This window comes from Melospiza melodia, chromosome 4 (genome assembly GCF_035770615.1).
Source record: "Melospiza melodia melodia isolate bMelMel2 chromosome 4, bMelMel2.pri, whole genome shotgun sequence".
NCBI classification, from domain to species: Eukaryota; Metazoa; Chordata; class Aves; order Passeriformes; family Passerellidae; genus Melospiza; species Melospiza melodia.
In genome coordinates this window covers 11,554,960-11,572,338 of record NC_086197.1, presented here as the reverse complement: position 1 = coordinate 11,572,338, position 17,379 = coordinate 11,554,960, and the positions used below count along the sequence as shown (strand labels likewise).

General features: G+C 36.7%; 1 protein-coding gene across 10 annotated transcripts in view; it reads left to right on the top strand.

Annotated features, from left to right (window-relative positions):
- Positions 1-17,379, top strand: part of ERC1 (ELKS/RAB6-interacting/CAST family member 1) — a 271,131-nt gene that overhangs the window by 126,955 nt on the left and 126,797 nt on the right. For all 10 annotated transcript variants that reach the window (XM_063153879.1, XM_063153874.1, XM_063153880.1 and 7 more), the window contains one exon: positions 12,709-12,844. In XM_063153879.1, the coding sequence (XP_063009949.1) occupies positions 12,709-12,844 (136 nt within the window). The remainder of the gene's footprint in view (positions 1-12,708; positions 12,845-17,379) is intronic.

Sequence of the window (17,379 nt, the reverse complement as noted above, 5' to 3'; positions counted from 1 at the left end):
TTACATTAATCAGTACCTCTGAATTTTCTGATCTATCCATGAAACTTTCATCATCTCTCTCCTGTTGACAAACTCAGTGAATCAGAATAGAACCATGTTACCCACATCACTGTTGCTGTTGTGACCTGTATTTGCTGCTCAGAAGTCTTAAGGATCTGGAGTGGATGTCATGCTGATTCATAGTAAATAAAATTGCCTTGGAAAGCACGAGGATTAGAGCAGTTTTCTGTAAGGATTTCTTTTGCTAAGCATCTCTGCTGATGACAGCTTCCCATAAAGAACTCCCCAATGCTGGCTGAGTTCAAGAGTAATAAACCAAATAACACTATACTGATGTCATTACCTGCAGCAGTGAAAAAAAATAGAAAAAATACCATAAATTCATATGCTCCAGTTTTTCTAAGCTGTTCTTTTGAATATGTGTCACAAAAGTTGAGACAGATAAAGATAAAAAGACAATCAGGTGCTGTAACGAGCAACTGCAGGTTTTTTGGGGGAAGAATGAGCAATATTGATAATGCAGAAATAAGATTTCCAGCCTCAAACTAGGTAACAAACAGCTTAACTGGACAGGAGATATCCCACAGAAAGTGCTTTCTACTGTCAGATTTTCTGCTAGTTTAGATCACATAATTGATTGTACTGTCTGCCATTGTTTTAAAGCAAGTAATCCACTTCTTAGAATAAATTTTTCCAGATTATTTTGCTGTACCAAAGAGAATTTGATGCTCTAGGAAGTAATAATGAAATTCTGTAAACCTTATTTCCCCAAGCAAGGTGGCTTGGTGATTAGATGAGTACAGGCTGGTGGCATGAATCCAGGTAAAAGTCTGCTGAGAGTGTATCCATGTAAAATTAAATGTCAGTGTAGCAACTCAAGTGTAGCCTTATAAAATCAAAGTAAAAACAAAATACTAAATCTGAGAGGATTATTTCAATCCTTCTTCCAGAGTCCTAAATGTATATTAAACAGAGCATGTCTAACCACTGAAGAAATATTTAAAATGCCATCCTTCTGTAAGAAAATAGAAGATAATACTGTATAAAATGTTCAGAGTGCAGGAAACTCAGGGTGCTATTCAATAATTAGTTTTAAAAGCCAAACCAAAACTGCAGAGTACTTAGTGGCAGGCATGTAGTCTGTGGTACCTGTGGGCTTTTCACTGTGCTGGAAATGCCTTTGCACACTGCTGGACCTCCAGGTAGCCATGGATCTGAGCACTGACAGCATGCCAGGGCACTCAGGAGAAATTTTACTGCAAGTGTGGCTGGCTCTTCAGTTTTATACCTTCAGGAGACTCCAGGTCTTCACTCTGCCATAATGTTGGTCATTAACCATGTCAGGAAATGATGAAAATTTGAAGTGTGTTGAGTTAGCAGTGGTTTTAGCTCAGCAGAGACAGAAATGTTATCTTCAAAGAAGTTTACATTTATATTTCCTTGGCTGTCTCCAAAAGACAGCAATCTGTAGTAGTTGTTTTCTATTCAATATATGTTTCCTGTAGTTGTGCTTAGAGCAAAAATGGCTTTGGAATTCTTTACACTAAGAAGTACTCTTTTTTAAAGAGTTATCTGATCCTTTTGAGAGAGAAGAAATATGGCTTCTTAGGGATGAAAGTGGGGAAGGAAGAAAATGAAGGCAGTGTAGGTCTCAAAATAGAACTGTGGTTTTCCTTAAAAGAAGTTGTTGGCATAGCCTTTCAAATTTGCTTTAGATATAGTGATTATCAGAGCTTTCCTCCTCTGTTGGAAGTGGAATCTTTACCTACTCTGTTTTAGAAGGTTGAACAATTGTTTTATTAAAACTATACCATATACTAGTAATATTATATTTAAGAGATATTAAACTATACTATACAAAGAGACTAAAGAATATTGAAGAAAAACTTGTGACTGTTTGAGATAGTTAGGACACAGTTTTGACTTAATTGGCTGAGGAATCATAACAATCTCAGTAGAATCTAATTACTAAATCCCTTCCGGTAAACAATCTTCCAAACATATCTCACATGTGTAAAAACAACAGGAGTAGCGAGTAGAGATAAGAATTGTTCTGTCTTCTCTCTGTGATTCTCTAGGAAAAATCCTGGGAGAGAGAATTATGTCTCTCTCTGTTCAGAGAGTGTGAGTGCCACAGTGTGTTGAGGCAGCATTTTTCTGCTGTGAGATTCTCAGCTGCCTGGGAAGTCACTGGTTGCATGTTGAGTCTGTGCCAGTGCCTGAAGTGGAACCTTTTGTTCTCGTGTTGCTTGTGGAGTTCAGGTTGCACTGCTGACCTGCACACAAGGTGTGCCTCAGATGGGAGCCTTTGAGCCCTGGTGTTTCAGATGTGCCTTTCACTGCCTCACTTATCAATTGACAGCATTACTTCACTGCTCGCTGAGCTCATGTTTTCCATCCTCATTCCTGTGAAACCAGCTTCCCTGACAGGCCTATGCATCATCTCTGCAAATAATTCCTCATCTTTTGCATGAAAATTATGTTAGATAAGCAGAGATATTTATTACAGTCATACAGCTTATAGATTCTGTGAATATTTCTGTTGCTATCAGTCAGTTAATTGGAAATCATTCCTAATCACTTTACTGAAAAATGAAAACAAAATTTCTTGTCCATGAAATCCCAAGTAGGCTATTAGAGATACTGCAAGATAAAAACATGCTTAACATTCTTAGACTAAAATTAAATTAGAAAGCTCTTTTTCCCCCTTTTCCCTTTCTTTTCTGTGGCTCTCTTCCATTTCATTGTTCTTGCAGGGTGGTGTATTCAAGCATTCCCTCCTTCTGCATAATGTGTTCTTCATCTGCAAACAATAGAGGGCTCTTTCATACTGGAATATGTCAGCTTTTCTAGATAGTCTTCTTGAGGTACCCCAGGCAATTCAGACAGATTTAATCAAGCTCTCAGTAACTTACTTAATTTCCTGCTTATCCAGCAGATAGGCCACTCTTCTTAATTAAGAGAAATGGGGTTTTGTCACTTCCTTGGAGAACAAAATATTTCCAGTTGTCACTTTCTGTTCATGGCTGAGTAATTAACTCCCATCTCCAAGGGGTAAGGTGCCTCCTCTCCCTTTAGTGACCCAGCACACTCCTCCCAATGTAAAGTGCTTTTACATGGAGCATTCCTATGTATCTGTTTACAACACTGAACAGATTTGATAGAAATTGGGATCAAGCATGTTGATAGTTTTGGGGTGGCCGTGGGGTTGGAATGATTCAGTTCCAGCTTTCTTCCTCCAAGCACTTTGGAATGAACTTTACAGGTAAATCTCTTTTTTTTACATATTTCTTTTTATGCAAAACCAGAAGTGATCAGGAATTACGAACCTGAGTTGCAGAATGCTCTCTGTAAATGCACAAAAGCCTCATTTCAGCCTAGAAATTACAGCTGCCAGCAAGTGGCAATTGCCAAGCTGGAGTGCTCAGGGCCAGCCTTGACAAAGAAAGGAAAGGGTGCCAACCCAGCAGAAAAGTGAGGCTGCTTTCCTTCCAGTTCCTCCTCTCCTGGGAACTAAAAGAGAGGTGACATAATGCAACTTTACCCCATAAATATCTGTAAGGATAGAACTCTTATTATAGTGGGGATGCTGTACCTTTGAAAATGCATTCCTTTGGGAGCACCACTATTGTGTTCATCCCTGGATCTTTCCTTAAGCTTATCCTATTCTGTAATTGTCTGCATTGTATTTTCCATTTAGTTCCTTGAGTCTGCAGAGTTTTAATAAAACAAGTGTATTCCTGGTTTTCAGGTGGTAGCATTCTTGGTTTTGTGGGATGCCCCTGATTTCTTACGTTATTGTCCCAAATTTTTAAATGTTGTTAACTTAAAATCAGCTACTAGATACATTCGTTTCACTTTTCAGTGTGTGATTTTTCACTTTCACAAATCAATCAGAATATGTTAGCAATTTCAATTAGTAATAAATAGCTTAGAAATGGGTTTTTAAATTACTTACTCCTAGCAATATATGTAAAATACATGAGAGCAAACACATTTTCAGTATTTAGGATATCAGCATATTTTAAAGTATTGATACCTCAAATCAGTGTAAATTGTCATTTCTTTTAGCACTTGCTCCTCTTGCTCAATTTTTTTTTCATCATTTACTTTAAGGACATCATGTATGAAAAAAAAAAAACCAGGAGAAAGCGTTAAATGAAATTAATTATCAAAACTTTAGTAGGTATACTGCTTAAATGTGTAAGACATATCTTGCTTTTTAACACACACCTATCAAGAGGACAGAATAATAATGTTCAACTGTTATCCCAAATTCCTGCAAATTTTTGGAAAGGACTTTTCTCTCTTCATAGCTTGTTTACATACATATAGATGTTTAAGCTACCTAGCATGGTTTTTAAATGCCTAGTTTTAAAATTTCCTTCTCCTTACAATAATTTTTTGTTTGGTTGCAATGGCTAATTATGTTTGATTTTTGGTTTTAATTGTTGTTTGTATTGGGTGTTATTTTAGAAGGAATTAGAAAATATTTGCCCATCTGAAATAAAACAACTGCTGCATGGGGTTTTGTTTTGTCTTCTGGCTGGTGGGATTGCAGTTAAAAAAGACGTGTTATCTTAGATCACAAAATACCCTCTGAACCTTCAATAAAATGCCGTTCAACACTTTTTTCAGCCAAGTGGGGCAGGTCTCTTGAGCAGAGTGTGTGATCTGAGCACACTGTGTGTGATCTGTTCACAGGGCAGTTGGTTTGTGAGCTGAAGGTGAAGAGAACAGCACCTGTGGGACTTCTTCCCACACTGTTAGGGCCAAATTCAACTAACCCAGCAGCATGTTGCAGGGCAAAGGAATCCACACCAAAGCCTAATCAGCCATTTTATAAATGTCATTTTTGGCTTTGCATCTGTTTGCTCAATTAACAAAAGCAGGAAAAAAATACAACAGAACAAACTTATTTTTGATTGACTGAATGCTTTTATTAAGGTCCTTAAAGTATTAGTATTTTTCTTAACAAAGGAACACCCATACCACTATGTTACAGGTTTATTTCAGAATACACCTGAAGTTTGTGTTTTTAATTTCCTAGCAACACTCAAAACTAAAAGTTGCAAGATTTTACAATTAAGGTTTCTTTTTTAGTTCAATTGCTGTCAGCTTACAAAAATAGTTATCAAATGTATGATTAATTTGCTATTTAATCTCTGAAGTTTGAGTTAAAATTTTAAACCAGTTATGAAATTATGGTAATGTATTCATTATTTTCATCACAGAATTTGCTTCCAGGAAATAGGTGCTGAGAATTTAAGTAGTTGGGAAGCTGTATATTCATTTATTAGTTGTATATTCATTTATTAGTCTTTTTTTTTTTAGCTGCACATTGGCTGGACAAATAGGTACAAAGCTGTAATTAGAGATTAATGAAAACATGAGTTGCTATAGATGTTTACCAGAAATATTTAGTGTCTTATTGTATTTGGCCCTGTCTAAAAGCAAACCTTTGGTTTGCTTGATGTGATATGGACTTGTTGCACTAAAACAAAGACACTTTGTTTAATCTCTGCTGATAATCCATCAATTTCAGCCAGTTGGTTGGAACAATTTTTCTTTTCTTACTTTTTTTTTGAGAATACTTAGAGAGCAGCATTTGACTTTGCCATTGTATGTAGCTGGGCTTCTGTCTTGTGACTGGAGAGCACCCTGGTTAATTCTGATTTTGTTTTTTTTAATTCCCTCATGAAATATTCCATCTAGCATTAATACAAACTTATGCCACCTTATTACTTGGTAACCCTCATCTGTTGCTAATGAGTCAGGTGATAGATTTCTTTTCCAAGGTGTTTCTAAATTATAGGAGGGTTGGGCTAACATTTTTTTATTATATTGAGTTTCTAGATTCATATGGCGTGTGCTCCCCTATCTTCCCATCACCTGTTTCTAGAAGAAAATCTTTGTGTTGTTTCAGCTACAGGGAGAGATGTGCTGACTGCATCAGGAAATGTGCATTATATTGTGTAAATAATTCTTATCACTCAAGAAAGTCAGTGGTCAGTGTAAAGTTGAGATCTGCTTGAAGGCTTGACTTTAACACCTCTTGATTCAGACACTGTTGAGCTCCTGTCCCTAAAATCTGGGGCAAGTGAGTTTCCCACAGCCTCCACCCCTTGCCTCCTCCTCCAGTGCTGACCTGAACACACACTTTGTTTTTAGAAATCAAAGTTTCCTAGCCTCAGGAAATGAAGTGCACCCCTCATCTCTTAAAGCCACCATGGGACAATTTGACTCACATGCAGCAGCCCAGTCACATTTTCAGGATCTGCTAATATTTTCATTGGCACTCCTTACCTTGTCATAGAAGTGGTGCAGAACAGCAAGGAGCAGTGTAACAAAATGATGAGAGGTTTTGGGAGAAGTTCACAGGCAGGAGAGGTGGCTGAGTGCTGTGCAGTTGAACAGGAACAGTTTAAGTGTGGTGATTGGTCTTTTAGCTTGGATGCAATGACCAACAGAAGTGGTAATATTAAACCAAGTTTCTGAAGCATAGTGAAATTATTGTTTCTTTTAGGTAGTAATTTAATGCACCATTTTTGATCTTGTTATAACATTGAAGGGCAGTGACAAACTAGTTGAGAAGCTGGAACTGCTGTGTACAGCCAAAGCCCAGGAGAAGGCCCAGATAACACTTAAAAAACCCAACCCAGCAATACAAAATTCCACATAGATCTTCAGCAGTAACTCCCCTAATCCTAATTTTTTGAATGTGTAAGTTGAAGAACTTTGTTCAGCCCTTGGCAGCTGTCAGTCACACACCCAATTGTGGTGGTGGGGCTGTGTGGTGTGGTCAGTCCTGTTTCCTTCATTGCTGATTTATCTTCCCTTTATCACTTGGCTTTTTTGTGAGGTTAAGCAATTAGGCTTTCCAAACACTGCTATTATTCTTCATGATTTGGTGACTAACCCTAACTAAGGTAAAGTTTGAGCAACTAAAAGCCAAATCAAAACTTTTAAAACAGGTTTTTTTCCTTATTTTCAAAATATTTTTGGGAAGAGTTTTTCCTTGGTTTCCTTCTGCTGCATGCCCCACAATGTAAATATTTTTCTTTGTGTACCAAAACTACAAAAAGCCCCCCACAAAACAAAGCAAGAAAAGCCAAACAACTCACCTATATATCACTGTATTCGTGATCTTTTAAATTCAGAAGTTATGGTTAAGGATATGGCCAGCTAAAATATTTTGTAGGGGCAGACCTTAAAAACAAAAAAGTGTCAAAGGAAGTTTTTGGGGTAAATATTGTAATTTGGACATTTAGGACTACAAAAGTGTTTGGAGATCTTAGGCAATGATAGTACCACCCTCAAGGAGGGCAATGGAAGGTGCTGATCTGTCTCTGGGACCAGTGATGGGACACAAGGAAAAGGAATGAAGTTGCATCAGAGGAAGTTCAGGCTGGACATGAGGAGCAGACTCCTCACCATGAGGGAGCAGAGAAGTGATCACAGCTCTAAGACAGAGTTCAAGCAGTGTCTGACAGTGCTCTCAGTGGTGTGGTTTAGGTTTAGGTAGTCATGCAACAAGCAGGGAGCTGGTCTGAATGATCCTTATGGGTCCCTGCCAACTTGAAATATTCAATAATTCTACACTATGTATTGTAGAACCTAATATTTCATAACACAAGGCACTGTGGCAATACAAAACTAAATAACACACTAAGTCATTGCATCCAGTTTTCAGTGTAGGCTTTTTCAGTCATGTTGACTGTTTTATCAATATAAGTCATGTTGATGAGCAAAGTGTTCTTTAAAGCATCTGAAGTTCATCTGCCCATCAGGATTAGCAGCTGCAGCAGCAGTGGAGTGTCCTGTGGGTGGTGGTAATGCTGCAGCAATGAAAGCTTGAGCTCAGCAATCCTTCTGACATGGCTGACAGACACATGGAAATATTTCTGAGTGCCTAAGTCAGATGAGTAAAACAAGCTGTTTCTATAGCAGTGCACAAGATGTGCATGTTTGTTCCTGGTGTTTTAACCATTGTGTGAAATGCAGCATGTATGTGTACACTTTGTATTGCAGGGAAGCTTTTGTGATGGTTCAAAAGCATTCTAAATGTTTGCTTAACCTGGATTGTTCTAAAAACACTGCTGTGTGTTAGCCACATAACTGTGAAGGAAAAGTATGTTAAAATATAGTATTAAAATCAAATTAACTTATTCATATTTTCAGTTAACATTTTATGAACTTATGTCTTACAAGAATAACATCTGAAATTATGTCAGAAAAGATAACCAGATGCAGATAATAGCTTACATTACATTAATGTGTAGCATGAAAATCCATGTGAGGAGAGAATTAGCAGCTGTATGTATGCTGATGTGCATTACAGTAAAAGATAATGAGATCAGTGTCAAAATGAAAAAAATATTGACATTAATGCAGAAAAAATAATTTCATAAAAGCCTTTAAGAAATGTCCTATGTAGCAAGTGGTCTTCTTAGTGAGGAAAGGTTTTCCCAATGGCTGATGGGTAACAAAGGGATTTGCCACTTTTCAGGAATGCCTGATGCTCCACTGATCTTCTATTGTTTATAATTGTCTTCCTGTTTTCAAATAATTTTAAAATCTAAAATCTTCTAATTTGAATTTTTTTATTGCTTATTGTGATTGTTTGACTTTATTCCTCATGGTGCTGGGCTATATTTCATCACTGGAAATGCAAGAATTTCATAGAGAAGTGGAAAGACTTCTCTGGAGAGCTTTACTCTTTCATTAAAAAAAGAGTAAAGCCATTGATATGAACAGTTGGTTTCAGTGTCCACATTAGGAAATCTTAGGGGATTTTTTCATCAGCCACATGGACTAAATTGGGCACCCAAAATGAAAGGATGTAAAATATTTTATTATTAAAATCTTGGCCTGTCTTTAGTTGAAAGACTTTGGGATTTGCATTTTTAAATCAGAAGCCTGAATTTGATTCTACCTCCTTTTATCTAATTCATTAGTCTGTAACAGTACTTGGCATACTGTGAAATGGAGAAAAATTCAAAATAATGGATTATTCAAAAAATTCAAAATAATGCCCTCAAAACTTTTGAGGGCAAGATGTTGTAGGAGATGGACTTTCAAAAAAGATAGTTATCTTAAAATTGCTGTTAAAAGTGCTAAAGAAATTGTTATTTCCAAAATGAGTGGGATTCTTCATTGTAATTCAACATAAACATTCTCAATAGGTTTTTCTTCTTTTATATATGACTGTAATATTTTTAGTATTTGATTTGAGGTTACTTTGAGGATAAACATCTTTTGAGATGAGGTACTTATGCTTTTGTTACTTTTGTTGTTTCTGCTGGTTGCAGTTGGTATCTTCTTCAAAGTTTTATCTCAGTGAGCATGACCTGACTCTCCAGCTTTAATTAGAACCACCAGAATTCTTTCTCTCTTTTGTACTCCTGTTTTGCAAAGATATTTCTGTAGGAATGTGTGTTTATGGTAATATTTAATGCACTGTATCTCTCAGAAGTTCATTAGCTTTTTATTTTGTGATGAAAGCCCACATGCACATAGCAAGTTGCTGTTTGCTGTTGCTGTACATGCCGACAGTGGTGCTTTCTAGAAAACATTCTTAAACCTCTAAGGTCTTGCCATCATTACACAAAACTCATTCTCTTTTTACTATCTTTAATCTCATGCAAGTTTTTGCAGTTTTAATCAAAATACTCTTAGAGATTAAGGATTTTATTTTAAACTTTGCTGTCCCTTTGATAGGATATGTGCTCTACATATGTGCAATTCATTCAAAAGAGTTAAAATGACATTAAGCTTACAAAATTAAGCTCTCAAACTGAGGGAGTTGCAGAGCTTTGTTTGTTTCTTTGTGTTTCTTTTTTCCTAATAAGCTTCCTTGTGCACATATATTATGAAAAAAATTCCTCTTGACTGTCTCCTCATAAAATGTACCAGTTGCAGTGTGCTCACTTAAGTCACGTTCTTTCTGTAACTTTATTTTATTGTTCCAGTTCAGTATGTGGTCCAGTTCTGCACATGGTTCAGTGGTGTTGTGGAGATGAAATTGAAATCATCAGTAGTACTGCAGTGTTTAAAATAGCAACAGAACTGAGTTATTGGGCAGTGAATGGGGTGATACCTAATAAGCAAACTTTTGAGGTCTGGTGATATTAAAAATATTAGTACGTATTTAAATATTTTAAAAGATTGTTTGCATATACAAAAAGATGATTCTCTGACTGGCTTTGAAGACTGAAAGTTATTTGGCAGAGAAGGAAGATCATTCTTTACAGAACCACAGTATGAAGTCTTCAGAGCTTCACAGAACTTTCATGGTATAAATGTCAAAGGGCTGTGGACTTGTAAATGCTGAACCTTTTGCATGATTATCTGCATGAGGTGTTGTAAAAGTGAGAATTTTCATTTGGTACCACGGGCATTAAGATGAGATTAAATGTGTATTCATGTATCAAATGACTCCAAGCCTTGTTGGGTTTATAGATTTGGAGTTTCATGTAACCTTCCCAGATTTATACAATTAAACAGTTGGGGAAATTCTAGTTACTGCCGCAGATGCCTGTATCATTTGAGAACTTTATAGCCCAACTTTTGTTCCTTTTTCACATCAGAGATATGGAGGGATAGTTGTGTCTTGTACGTGATTCAAAGCCGGGTTAAATGGAGCTTTGAGCAACCTGGTCTAGTAGAAAATTTTATGGAGATTGATCTCTGGATTAGCACTAGGCACTAGGTAATTTCAAGATTTAACTTTAATAAAGCTTGTTTTTGTCTCAAAGCATCTACCTAATATATTAGAGTGTCATTGATTTTGGTTCACACCAAAATTAATGTCAATAGTACATGTCCTTATAATTGCCCATCTCTTTGAAATACATATTTTGTTTGAGAACACTTTGGACCATGTAGGAGATTATCTATTTCAGATAGATAATCTATTTTGAAGAAGGTTGGGGCTTTATTAATATTGTTGTCTCTTATCTAACTAGTTGGTTATAATAATAAAGATCAGTTTCTCAATATGTGAATCTAGCTTTGCACATTTATTTTAAAAAAACTTAATTCCTCTAATTTTAATTTTAAAATTGAGTAAAAATTCTCATATGGAATTGAATGTGTTGGGCTGACATATTTTCATTTTCTGCATCGCCTTAGCTGTACTTTCTGTGTTTATTTTATTGGACAGATAGAACTGTGTATTGTACAAGCTGAGCTGGTGCCAGCATAATATTTCCAATAAGTTGTTTAATCACTGAGCAAGTCTGCTTTCAAACTGGGCAATGAGCCCATTGCCAGTGTGCAGCATTGGGTTAGAATAACTCAACAATTACACTGGTGGTGTTTAAAAAGCATCCTGACTCAAATCAGCTGTAACTCTTGGACAGGGTAGTTAAGTATGCCAATAATTTTTTAACATCATCAGAAAAGAACTTTCATTTTTTATTGGTCTCCAGAGGCCATCAGCACTTTTTCACCCTAAGAGTTTGTTTTAGCACCAAGGAAAATGTGCTGTTTTCACAATTTTCCCAGCCTCAGTTGGCTTACCTGGGAAAAAAGCAGAGCTCAGAGTTGAACCTCAGAGCTCAGAGTGTTTTTGGAGGAACTCAAAACACTGACTGGTCATATGCCACGTAATTTGAACATAAATATATCACAAAGAGATGCGTTCTTGATCATACTTTTGTTAGGAGTTCTGAGGAAAATATTAAAGAAGGGTTGTTTGTGATCTGTTCTAAAAGTATTTCTGAAATACAGAAGAAACATTCTTCCCTGTCTGTGTGGATAACATACCAGATCTGAAGCTGGTATATCATTCTGTTTTCTAAACAGTAAATTAAAGAGCCGCCTCTACTACTTGCATGATGTTTTGGGGAAATCTTGCAACCAAAGAATCTGTCTTTTATTCCAAAATCCAAACTCCAGATATAATTATGGAGAAAAGGGCTGAGGAAGCAAAGCTAGCCTGTTTTGTTTTGATTGGACTAAAAGTTTAGACTTAAGTTCTCTGTGGTCAGGAGGCTGAGATTAAAGGGTCTGTAATTAGATTCAATACTCCATGTGTCTTAATGCCCTGAAAGGCCAAACCCTGTCTGCAGGCAGTGGTAGCTGCCAGGATCATCAAAAATAGTCTATAAATGCAAGTGAAAAGGAAATGATGCACACTTTCTCAAATAGTTTGTTCTTACTTGTTGTGTCTTGTTTGTGTAAAAAGAAAGGATAGGAAATTCCTCAAAATATCAAGAAAACAGGTAGATTTTGAGGTTGAAAAGAAATTGTTTTACCTCTGGAAACAGATTGCCTAATTCTTCTATATTCAAGTCATGTTTCAGTAGTTTTCCTGTTTTCCTCACATTAGATACAGTGGTACCCAAAGCAAAATGGGTTATTAGGTTTCTGTAGTTTTATATGTACGTTTGTGTGTGTGAACAGAGAAGAGTTTTCTTCCCCAAAGTCAGAAGAACACAGGTGCATCTTTTGATTAATAGTTTATTAATCAAATTATAATTACCAAATGCTTTTGTTTCAGGAATTTTCTAGGTCAGGTTAATAGTAATGAGCAAAATGAATTCTTCTTTTGGCTGAATTAATGGAGGGTAATGCTTGAGGATGAGTTTGGTGACCTTGTGCAAAGGAAGTGGTGGCACTTGATGGTGCCACTGTTCCCTGGCCCAGCTCCTCACTGATGGAAACTGCTCTGGACCATGCTCTGAGTGCTCCTCTCTTTTCCAGGCAAGTTAAAGATCAAAACAAGAAAGTAGCAAATCTGAAGCACAAAGAACAAGTGGAGAAAAAGAAGAGTGCACAGATGCTGGAGGAGGCCAGGAGACGAGAGGATAACCTTAATGACAGCTCCCAGCAGCTTCAGGTAACGTGGGAATTGATTAATGCAGTCGGGATAAGGAGCCAGGCTGAGCTGCCTGGCTCTCTGCTCTACCTCCTGGTCTGTTCTCATAGCTTTTACCTAACAATTTTGTCCCTGATTGTTTAAAAAGACACATCTATCCTACAGCATTTCAAAGAAAGCAGCCTCTCTCAATTGCCTTCATATCTTCCTCAATTTTCATAAGAGGAAAATGTACTTTTAACTGTCAACTTGGTTATGAAGTGCATCGTTGAAGTAATTATATCAATTCCATATTGAGATTGGGTGTGACATTTCTTTCTTCTCTGCTCTTCTAACATCCTTTTTCTTTAGCTGTTTTGTCTGCTTTCCCAGCTGGTTTTACCTTATATTGGTGTTCTTTCTTCAGTAAATGAAAGATAACCAAGTAAGTATTCCTAGAGAAAGCTGGAGTTACTGTGAGGTGACTGGAGGACCACATTTTCTATTGTAGTCATGCTTGTTTACCTCATGAATTCCTGGTGTGCTTTCTGGTCAGTTGGCTTTATTTATGAAATGATCATGCTGCTGCCCCACAGAGTTATCTGGTTACCTCAAATCTGCCCAGGCATAAGAAAGTCACTGGTATAAAAGCAAGTCAAATATTTCTCAGTGTGCTGTGTATTGAGATTAGCTGCAGAAGGTTTATCAAAAGGTAAGTTTTCAATTGCTGTTATAAAAATATTAAACTAGTGGCATGGGGTATAGCAAAGATACCATGATGCTAAGTGTGGAGATAATAGACATTTTGACTGTGTTTTCTTTAATTTACAAAAATAACTTTCTTTTTGGTGAGTGAAAATAAACATGGAAGCTGCACCCTACCTTGTAGCCTTTGACTCTGTTAATCTTTAAAGAGCAAGCCTTTCTTTGTTTTCCTTTGTTGTTCTTTTTATCAGCCACATATCTTAATACATCTACAATGAAGACACAGAATACATCCTAAAGGTTTCCTAGTAAAGATAAATTCTTTCCTTATGGGATGATGGGGGGATGTTTTCAGCTAAAACTTTGAAAGAACCGCTGAAACCTGTGTCCATGGAATGCTCTCAGATGCACCATTTTGTGGTTTTCTCCATCAACTCCAGTCCTGCATGTACTGGGCAATGAAATAGTTAAGTTCCAAGTGTATGAGAATGATTTCATAACTGCAGACCTTTATAAAAGGCGGGAATGTGGGATTTCTACATCTGCTAATGGGTTTTGTGGCTGTAGTGCTATGGCAATTCACAAGGCTCTCGTTATGTGGCAGCTATGTTTGAATAACACAGTCCTCCTGGTATTGGTGAAATGTCTTTAAAAATTCCTGAAACTACTACAATATTTGGTTAGATTCCTAATCTGCATTTGAGTAAATCTATATTTCAAGTGTGAAAAGACAGCTGGTGCTTCACATTTTCCTTGCAATTACATGGGAGGTATATTTATTGAATGACACCATTCCATCAGACCTTCATCTTTGTTTTTATGTAGCAGTTCAAGATTTTAAAAGGAATGGCTTCCTTTTCTGGCTCTCCCTCCCCAGTTGTTCTTTTCTTTCCCTTTTCATTTTTCTGTCTTTTTCACATATGTAATGCACTGAAAAAAAAGCCTGAAATTTGTTTTCTCTCAGCTTCTATTTGTATACTGAAACCACTTTTTTTTTTTTCTTTTAAGAAACAATAATATATGTGAAATGTTTGTACTATATAGCAATGAACAGAAAGTGATATTACAGTTGCTAAGAACTTTAAGTTCTGCTAAAACTATTTAACACCAGTTTCTGGTACATCAAGGAGATGGTACAGCTTTGGTGGTAGCAGTGAAGCAGCTTTTACTCAGAAAAAAATGGTGTTGCTTTACATCAGAGTTCTTTAAGAATGTATAGCTTCCCTTACCATTTCTTACCCAACTCTTTACTTATAAAGTGTTTTAAGCAGTTGAGAGATCATAGATATAAAAATATGAACAGCATGGATATCTTTACCTTTTCCCATTCAGATTTTCCAACTAGAGATCTCTGTAGGGCAGTACATACTTTTTTGCAGTTTGCTTATGTTTTGGTTTATTCTGCACTGGTGTCTTTGCTTTCTATGTAGTTATATGCAAGTTTTTTTGACACTAAAAAGCAATGTTATTAAATGCATTATTAAATAAAATAAAATTGAAGTGTGAGGTGATAGTCAACATTGAAGTGTGCAAGTTATCATGGTATTAATGTTACTTGATTTTCCCTAGTGCTTTTCCTGCTTTTGAGAACATAATTGTCCTGTTTGGGTGGGCTCTGTTTTAGAGAGCCTTTCCCCATATTCAGCACAAGGCTGAAGGGAATGCTTTTATTCAGAGATGAAAAAGGTCTGTATGCTCTAATGAAAATATCAGGTTAAGGTAAAATATGGAGTGTTTAATGACAAGTGACAGGTTCAATAAAAGCTCCTTCCTTTAGAAGAGCCCTGTGCTTACAGCCTCCCTCTCTCAAGGACTGCAACATTTTGGTTTCCTGGAAGTAAAATTTACCCAGAACCACATTTCAGTTTGTTAGTTGTGGAGACCTGTCTTCTCTCTGGGCTCTTAAAGGGCACTGCCTTGTAATTGATTTAAAAAAAAAATTAAACCTGAGAGCCTGAGAGGACTGTAGATATTTAACTCTTTTTTTTTTTTTTTTTTTTTTTTTTTTTTTTTTTTTTTTTTTTTTTTTTTTTTTAATGCAACCATTGCTGGCTTTGGGGTCAGGAGACACAAGCACCAATTTCAGATAATTTTGGTCTTGGTGGTTTTGGCTGGAATTAATAATAAGCCATTATGAAATGCTTAAAAATATATGATCTGCATGTTCTTGGGTTGACTGTCTGCAATCTAGTCAAATAAACAGGGTCCCAAGAACACAGTGCCCTGCTCTCCTCTCTGTCCCTACCAGGCCTGTGGTTTCTTTCTTCCTGAGGCCAGTCACAAAATGTTCGTTTATTCACAGAGCTCTGATGATGGAAATTTGGTATTTTTGGGAGTGGGGGAAGAATGAAAACCATAATGTCTCAATTCTAGTGAGATGGATATATGGCTTTCCAAATTTGTCTTTTCCTCCTGGGTTCCCTTAAACCACAACTCTCCAGAGATCTGAGAGGCTGATGAGTGTCTGGTCTATAAGCAGGATAAAAAAAACAAACAAACTGTTGGGTTGGAGTAGAAATTTTTTGCTTGAAGTGACTAAAGCTTGGCTATTGTGAAAAATAATTGATCTGCTGTTTAGTCCAAGAAAGGTAACATTTACTGAAATTTCATTGTATTTGAATGGATACTTCAAGCTGGCTTCTTAAAGAGAGTATGCATATTTTCTTGGTTTATCACTCTAGCATCTTCTGAAGTTTTCCCCTAGCTTTCAGAATATCCATGCTGGGGATTTGTGTGCTGGTGAATCTGTGTTGCAGCAGATGTCTATCAGTCTCCAATTGCTGCTGACAAACTGTATGTCCAGATGATGTGTAAGATGTGTTTGAGTGCTTTAATGAGCAACTGTAGAGAGCAAGTAAACTTATTAGTTCTTTTTTTCTTTCTCCACACCCAAGTTTAGATAATGTAATGTATATTCCTAATCCATGAACTGTAGATGCAAGTATATGCTGTTTGTTTCTTGTGATAGTGTATTTCTTTTACCATATTGGAAAAACCTATCATTCCAGGAAAGAGCTCTATTTTAATATAGACAAATATGCAGTTTTATGTTCAGTAATGTTTTTACTGTGATCCAGATGAAGCTCAGTGAAATGGACAGATAAGCAAATACCTTCTAATCAAATGAACTTTATACATTCATTAAATGTCAGCCACAATGCCCCAAGGCTGCCAAGTGTATTAGAGGCATTTGGACAATGCCCCCAACAGCATGCTTTAACTTTGGCCAGCCCTGGGCTGGGTGGCTGCTGGAATAGGTTGCAGTTGAAGTAGTCCTTTGTGGTTAACTCTTTGTTATGAGACATCCCTGCATGTGCACACAGTCAGTGCCAGCACTCAAAAACCTGAAAACCCCAGTGGAGCCCAGTCCATCTGAGCTTAAATCACTGAAAAATTTCCTCTTGATATGCTATGATTGGATCTTGAAGGGGGGGGTGGATGAAGTTTTTTTCATCTTATCTCTTTATAGTAATATTATACCATAATGAAAATTATGTTGTGTTCTCTTTTGGCTGTTACTAAAGCCAGATTATGCTTTCATAATTAATCTCTGAACTTGCTTTTGGATAGTGAGTACAAAATTTCTGAATAAATGGTTAAAGGAAAGCTTTCCAAGCTTAAAGTTCAAGATCTTCTCGAAAACTTGCATCAGATTTGAAGCAAATTGGTTATGCTGGTTAAATATGTTAGGTGCTTTCCTGGGATAAGTGACTTTCAAGTGTGGAGCTCCTGGCTAATTTCTCTTCCATAAAAACCACTGCTGTATCAGATTCCAGACTTGCCTGCCAGATGAGTGCAGCTCAACATGTTACAGCCCAGAGAACACTCAGCTGCTCCATTTCAGCCTGGCAGAAATCTGTTCTTTAAAGCCA